At 42.2% G+C, this 8395-nt stretch overlaps 1 protein-coding gene across 1 annotated transcript in view; it reads right to left on the bottom strand.

Moving 5' to 3' along the window:
* GORASP2 (golgi reassembly stacking protein 2, 55kDa) overlaps nucleotides 1-3427 on the bottom strand; it is a 36641-nt gene extending 33214 nt beyond the window's left edge. Inside the window, exon 1 of the mRNA XM_006866617.1 lies at nucleotides 3365-3427. Within this exon, the coding sequence (XP_006866679.1) occupies nucleotides 3365-3427 (63 nt within the window). The remainder of the gene's footprint in view (nucleotides 1-3364) is intronic.
* Between the last annotated feature and the right edge of the window lie 4968 nt (nucleotides 3428-8395).

The raw sequence follows: 8395 nt of genomic DNA, 5'->3' as shown, positions 1-8395 counted from the left end.
GAATAACATAAGGGTTCTTGTTAAGTTCTGTCAAACTCTGTATATACCTTTAAATGCATGAAACACTCAGAAGGATACATCATCAACTATTAACTTGTTTACTTCTGGGTAACCAGATGGGGTAGGGATGGGGAGTTGGGTATATAATATGATCATAACAACATGAAAATGTGTATTAATACAATATGCATAAAATACAAAATACACCTACATCTACCTTGTGCATTTATAACCATAGTAAAAAAATCTACTCTCCCAATGTTTTGCTCATTATCAACACCACAATGCAAGAGTACCACTGGCTGTGCTGGGTAAAGTATTGACCACTTGGCTGGGCCATAACACTCAGTGCTTTGGCAGTTATGTAATGATGCAGTCCTCCTCCATTTTAGGATGTGATATGGTTATTCTACATTGTTGCCCAACGCCAAGTTTTATATAATGACTTGGTAAATGAGTTGGGTGTACATGAAAAGTAAAGTACAATGGACATAGTAAAAAAACAACAACACATGGAACCATTTCAAAGCTGTTTCTCCAAAAGATTTTTAAAGCAGAACCTAACAATGGATAAGAAAAAAAACTATGGGAAAAAAATGGAATGTTCACTATAACTAATTATAGGGGCTCTGACACAACAATAAAACAGCAATGGATAAAGATGCCAATATAACTGGCATTTCAAAACCCTGTCATACAAGTTTTATTAACAAGAAACTGACAAGTGAATTGATTATTAAAGAAAAGTAACTTCTAATTAAATCATTCTAGAACTTGTAGAACATGGTGATTTTACTCCAAGGTTTTTCTGCTCTGTTGCTAAGCTCATTAATACAGCTGTGTGATATTGTGATGCACATTTAGGTACCAACAGATGAAAGGAAGACAGTTTTATCTTTACAGATTTAACATGTTTCCCTCTAAAAACAAGGATAAGGATTCACAAATCAATTACAAAGAAAACTAATTAAGAGACTCAGGGGCAAGCAATTTAGAAACTTGGAAACAAAAAATTCACCTAAATGAGACAATCATTATTTAAATCTCCCCCTAATAAAACTCTAGAAGCCCTGGTAGTGGTAGCCTTAGTGCAGTCAGTAGCTCAACTCCTGGTAGTGGTAGCTGTAGTGCAGTCAGTAGCTCAACTCTATCAGTTGCTCATTGGGAGAAAAATTAGGCTTTTTGCTCCCATAAAAATTTACAGTCTTGGACACCCGGTTCAGGGTTGTTGAGTCAGAACTGACTCTGTGGCATATAACCAACACCACCATCGCCTAATAAAACTCTAATTAAATAACAGTTGATGTTGTTTTTTTTTTTTTTTGAATGCTTCAGATGCAAATTGTAACTAAGGTTGACCCCAGAGTTTCTAAAAATCAGACTTAAAGATTAGTATTACATCTGCATTACTGAATATATATGAACACTGATTTTTTGAGGAGCTCCTATACAGTAAATACACTTAAAACCTGTTTTATGTTGGAACAAAGTAATTTTTAAAAAGTTGTTAAATGGGACATTTTTTGATGTCTCCTTCACACTCTCAAATCTTTTTATTCATTAACACTAATGTGTTTTATGGAACTCCCTGAGTGCATGCATTCATCATTACAATCAACCACTGTGTGAATCAACCAGTAGTCCTGGCCAACAAGTCAAGTCAATTCCTACTCAATTCCATGCAGAGTAGGGTTTCCCAGGCCGTAAATCTTGGTAGGAGCAGACAGCCTCATCTTTCTGCCACTGAGCAGCTGGTGGGTTTGAACTACCGATTCTGTAGTTAGGAGTCCAGTGCTTATCCTACAGCACACCAAAGCGCTATACTCCAGACTGTTGTTTTTGTAAAACGTCGTAGAGTCGGTTTCGACTCTTAGAGACCCTGTACATTGTTTCCGAGGAATGACTAGTGAGTTTGAACTGCTGACCTGGCAGTTCAAGCAGACCTTGCTAATCCAGTGCTTAATCCTATACAGCCACGCCAGGACTCAAAATCACACTAAATAGAGAGGAAGACACAGCCATTAACTTTCACTTCACACCTGGGATCTGACAGCTCTTTCATTTCCCAACAAGCTTGGCACCCTTGAAATGGAGCCCTGGTGGCAATGTAGGATGAGCACCGGAATGCTGACCAAAAGGTGGGCGGTTCGAACCCACCAGACTCTTCCAGGGAGAAAGACGAGGCTTTCCGCTTCCGTAAAGATTTACAGTCTCGGAAAGCGGATTTGGTTTTGGTTTGACTGCATTAGCTGAAGGGAAAAGGAAAATAATATGGTTTATTTGTAGGCTCCCTTTTCTTTCTGGGAAAATCATCCTTTCCCACTAAGATCACAGCTTCAAGACAGCTTCAAGAGAGGTTTTTAGGGAGTGGAGAGACTAAGTACATTAACCCTGGAGACTGGAAAGCCTTAGGGTATCACTCAGATACCTGGGTGACACAGTTGAAGAAAGATGTTTTACCTAAAACATGGAACCCAGAGCAGAACGAAACACACTTTCACTTCCAGTGAAAACGTTCTCGCTTCTGACACACTACGACCTCCCGAAAGGTAATACGGCCTGGGGTCCATCATCTTACCATTCACGCAGGTGTCACGGCACACAGCTTTCAAAGGCTTCTTTTTAAACCTCCGGCCCCACGAAAAACAAACCAAAACAGAACAAAACCCCCCGCCCAACCCCCAACGAAAGCTTTTTGAAATACGTTGTTTCTCTGCATCTTGGTAACATTTTGTTTTTCGTGATTTACCCAGATTATTTTTGAAAACACATGTGGATGTAAATCTGTATCTCCACCACACCCTCGACTGTCTTGGAAGAGAACGGGAGCCGCCTCCTGGAGCAAATGTTGGAAGGGCAGCGTAGGAAAGGCCGGGAGTGACTGTCGTGTCAAGCCAAATCCACCTAAGTCCACGTAGCCCACTTTTTGTCTCCTCCCTAACTGGCCTTCCTAGACCTGCGGGCGGCGCCGAGGTGAAGGAGCACCTACACTCGGAGGGATTCGGGAGTTCTCGAAAAGCTCACCATCACCCCTTTGAAGACTTTGCCCCAAAGTCCTTTGTAACTTTGGAAGCTCCGGCCGAGAAGCAGAGAAGACCGTGCCAGGATGAAGGCCAGCGCGGCCCCTCTCCCCCGGGGCCGTCGCCCGCCCAGTCGCCGGCAGTTGCCTCTGGCTCCAGCTCGTCTTCCCCGAGCCGTGGACCAGGGATGCCCTGGGGAGGCGGCATGCGAGAGGCCTCCTGCCCAAACCCCGGCCCCGGCAGCGCCCAAGGCTGCCGCTCCATGGCGGGGTCGGGACTTCCTGTCCTGGGAAGGGGCCCGTCGGGGCCGACGCCACCCCGTGGGCCGCCGTCGGAGCCCTTACCCGCAGGACGTGGTAGCCTTCCGTGCCCCCGCCTGGGATCTCGACGCTCTGCGAGGAGCCCATGGCGGCGGCCGCGGCGGACGATCGGTGTGGCCGGGATCCGCGCTGTTCCCCGCCCCCCGCACACCGCCCGCTCCGCTCCTCCGCGTAGCACTTGGGACGTGGCACTCGCTGCCGCCGGAGAGCCGGGCCGCACTGCCAGCTGGGAGATGGTCGCCGCGGCAGCCCAGGCCGATGCGACGCCACAGACAGCGCCACCTATCGCGCGCGGCCGGGAGGAGTTTGAGCGCGCGCAGTGGGGGCGGGCTGGAGGAGAAACGGGAGGGCCGTACTGGTGCTCGCGAGACAGCGACGTACGATTCATCTAGTCTCGGCACGTTGCTACGGGACCCTAAATTGGACAAGCTTCGTATAGACGCGTTCCTCCTCTTCCGAAAGAGTGTTTTCTTGGCTGCAGTGCCCCCTGGCGGCTAAAGTCAGGGAAAGGGTGGCTGCTGAAAATAATAATGGTGGATGCAAATCCTAGTAATTACTTCTCTTAATTTGTTCCAGGTTCCGTCGCTAAGGGTGATGAGATGGGCCTTAGTGTACTAAATACCGATTAGCTCAGCCCACTTTTATAAAGGGAAACCTTAGTGCCATTGAGTCGATTCTGCCTCCTAGCGACCTGGTATAGGGTTTCCAAGGAGTGGGTGGTGAATTTGAATCATTGACCTTGTGGTTCAAGACTTGCAGTCCCGTGCTTTATCCCACAGCGCCACACCACGACTCCGCCGTGCAGTTGGTTAGACTCATAGCGACCCTGCATAGGGTTTCCAAAGCTGTAAATCTTTATGGGAACAGAAATCATCTTTCTCCTGCCGAACCGCTGATAGTTTTGAACTGCTGACCTTGAGGTTAGCAGCCCAACTCAAAACCACTACTTTAGTTTCCCTTTATAAATTAGTTGTCCCAAAGAATCATGGAGAACTAACCAAGTTTTTGTTTTGTTTTGTTTTGTTTGTGTGTCCTCCTTAACGCTGAGAATGCATCATCTGGTCTTGTCAGTTTGTCCCTACTATGGTGGCTTGTGTGTTGCTATGATGCTGGAAGCTATGCCATCAATATTTCAAATAACAGCAGGATTACTCATGATGAACAGATTTCAGTGGAATTTCTAGGCTAAGACAGACTAGGAAGAGAGGTCTGGTGATACCTACTTCTGAAAATTAACCAGTAAATTAGCTTATGGATCACAGCTATTGTCCAAAACTCCAACTTACTTACTTTGCACGGGTTGTCAGGACTGTTGCCAGAGAAGGACATCGTGTTTGGTAAGGTGGAAAGCCAGGAAAGGTGAGGGAACCCCTCAATGACAAGCATTGACACACTGGCCGCGATGGACGCAAAACACACCAATGGTGATAAAGATGGCACAGGACCATGCAACGTTATAGTTGGTTTATTATGAGTTGAAGCAGCCTCAACAACTAACAACAACAAATAAACAGCAAAAATCTCCCATGAGTAGGCTCCTTAAGGGCAAATATGACAATGAACTCTGCTCTGTGCTCCTGAGACTTAGCACAGTCCTAGGAGTGAATGGATTTAGTGACGAGAGTAAATGTAAAATTAGATTTGATGATAATGATCTTGTTCTGCATGAGAACTGTAATCGTCTTCATGATTATTTCATAAACTATTGCTATGTTCAATAGTCAAAAATTTCTGACCGGTTGTTTTCAGAAACCAACTGCACAGGCACATAACAACAACACCACCAAACACTAGACATGGTTTGCATAACACAGATATTTCTTCTTCTCTAAGAAATATCTGCCTTTTATCACCCCACATATAAGCCCTTCCTGGACTCTTGGTGTGGTGCTGTGGACTGTGAATCACAAGGTCGGCAGTTCAAACCCAGCAACTGCTCCTTGGAAACCCTATACAGGGTCTTTAATGAGTTGGAACTGACTCAAAGGCACTGAACAACAACATAGCTGTGCTGTGTGTAACCATCTACTATTCTTATACAGAGTATTTACTTTCTTACCTTCCAGACTTCATTCATGCTACCCTTTGTGTCTCCAATGTCTTTCCTTACCTTTTCAACTTAAAAAAATCCTAAGTCTCCCTTAAGACCAGTTTCAAGTGCTACTTATTTGTCCCAATGTTCAGAATGATTTGCCTCTGAATTCCTGGCATAGTCAGTTTCTGAATTTCTGGCAATATCATAACTATAGGCCTGTCCTCTACCTCCAAAGAGATGGATTGACACAGTGGTAATAACAATGGGTTCAGACATAACAATAATTGTGAGGATGATGCACCACCAGGCAGTATTTTGTTCTGTTGTGCACAGGCTTGCTATGAGACAGAAAGGACCTAACAACAACATACATTAGCAGTATCTACAGGAGCAGTAGAAGAGACTGATTTATAGAATAGAGTTTTATTTAAAACTTTTTTTTGTGAACTAAGTGAAGATTTACAGAGCAGATCATCAGTTTTTACATTCAGCAGTTCATATACTTTGCTTCATTTACAATGATTGCAATCCCCTCCACGTACCAACAGTTAACAGCATCTACCTCCCTGTGTGTTCTGCTACCTTCATTTTTCCTCTGCTAACCTCCCTCTTGTTAACATGTGTCTACCCTCTAGATCATGAATAATTTCCCTCTCCCTCCGCCCATTACCATCATATATTGTTTCTTTTATCAAGAAAATCTTTCTGAAGTTTTTACATAGGTGGTTTCATACAATATTTGTCCTTTTGTGATCGAGTAATTTCACTCAGCCTAAGGTTCTCCAGATTAATCCATGTGGTGAGGTGTTTCGTAGATTCATTGTTATTCTTCAACATTCTGTAGTATTCCATTGTGTGTACTTACCAAAGTTTGTGTAACCATTCTTTTGTTGATGGACACTTAGGCTGTCCACATATTTTTGATGTGTCTGTTGTAGACAGCATATTGAAGGATCTTCTTTACTTATCCATTCTGTTTTCTCTGCTCTCTTGACTGGTGCATTTAATCCATTTACATTCATTGTAATGATCAATAAGTATGACTTGATTGCTGTCATCTTGCTGTGTGTTTTTTATGGTGCTGCTGGTTTCTTTGTCGCACATGACTGTGCTGAGTCCATTTCGTCTGTGGGTTTTCGTTTCATTTTTATTTGTTATGTTCATGTTTACTAAATCTTTTGGATTTCCCCGTTTTTTCATTTTGATAGGCATAATAATTTCATTGAGATTATCCTGTAATTTATTCATATTCCTCCTGCTAAAAACAGTTAGTTTTGTCTTGAAATATACTTGACTTACTTGCCTTTTGGAAGTTCTATATCTACACTATTCTCTCTTTTTGCTTTGTAGTTGACTTCATTATAAATTGATACCTCTTGTTCCCTATTTTCAGTCTTGTAGGTTTGTTTTATTTTAAATACTTCTATATTTGGATTGAGTTCTGAGTGGTGGTGGCATATATGTTAGTCTCAGGTTATTGTCCGCTGTTGTTGGTTCTCAGTCCAAAGAACGCCCTTTAGTATTTTTTGTAAAGTTGGTCTGGCCATTGCAAATTCCTTTAATTTGTATTTATCAGGAAACATCCTAATTTCACTTTGTATTTGAGAGTATATGATTTTGGTTGGCAATATACCCAGTTTTGCTGGGTATATGATTCTTGGTTGGCAATTTTTTTCTTTAAGAGTTTGATATATGTCATCCCATTGCCTTCTTGCCTGCATGGTTTCTGCTGAGAAATCAGAGCTTTGTCTTATTGGTTATCTTTTGTAGGTAACTTTTCATTCTTTTTTCTGATTGTTCTTCTAGTATACTAGCATTGAGAGATTTATCTTCAAGCTCAATAATTTGGCCTTTCGTTGTTTCAAATCTAATCCTTTGTCATTTCAATGTGTTGCCCACTTCTGAAATCTTACTATTAATCTTGTGGATTTCTAATTGCAAATTTTGTATTATTTCAAAATTTACATTTATTTTGTTTGCTTGTTCTTGTAGTGTTTTCCTGAATTCTTATAAATTTTTATCTGTGTTCGCCTTGCTTATCTTGATCTTTCTGTCTATCCTTTGAAGGTACCTACATATCATTCTTTTGAATTATTTTTCAGTTAGTTCCACTACTTTTTATTTCTCAAAATGTTTTCTGGCTCTGCATCTTGGTCATTTGTTTGAGCTATTCTCTCTCACTCTTTTTTTTTTTTTTTTAATGTTTTCATTGTGAATTGAGTGATAGTTTACATGAGAGAAAATCGGTTTTTCATCATTTCATTGCAATGATTATAATCCCCTCTGTGCATCATCATTCAACAGTATTTGCTTCTACTCACTCTGTTTTTTGTTTTATTTGGGGGGGGGGGTTAACACTGAGGAATATATAAACATTTAAACAACCAAAGGGCACATTCTGCAAGCCTGCCTCCTGGCTACCAGCACACAGCCTTTCTCTTTCCATGAGTCTAGAGTCCTCAGATGCTCTATTTTTCCATGTCCTCATTTCTGATGTTGCTGCTTCTATGGATTCTGCTCCTGCTCTTCTTCCTTGACGGTGCTAGGGTCCTCTGTTCCTGGAATGTAAGATTAACTTGCTGTTGTTAGAGCTGTTGAGTCATTTCTGACCCATAGCGACCCTGTATAGGGTTTCCAAGGAGCAGCTGGTGAGCTTGAACCACCAACCTTGTGGCTCAAATGACTTTGCAGTCCAGTGCATTAGCCCAAAGTGCTACACCAGTTTGCTATGCGTCGGAACCGATTCAACGGCACTTAACAACAACAAAGACTGACAGAGAGTAGATGTTAAATGAATGACTAAATGGTCATGTTGATAATCATGTTAATGGCAAAGCACTAGAACAGAGATTCTCAAGCTTAGGTATTGTTATAGATTGATTTGTGTCTCCAAATGTAAACAAAACCCCAAACTCATTGTCATCAAGTAGTTTCCAACTCATAGTGACCCTATAGGACACAGTAGAACTGCTCATGGGTTTCCAAGGCTGTAAATCTTTATGGAAGCAGACTGTTACATC

Source organism: Chrysochloris asiatica, unplaced genomic scaffold (genome assembly GCF_000296735.1).
Source record: "Chrysochloris asiatica unplaced genomic scaffold, ChrAsi1.0 scaffold00094, whole genome shotgun sequence".
Taxonomy (NCBI): domain Eukaryota; kingdom Metazoa; phylum Chordata; class Mammalia; order Afrosoricida; family Chrysochloridae; genus Chrysochloris; species Chrysochloris asiatica.
This window is presented reverse-complemented; position numbering and strand designations above follow the sequence as displayed.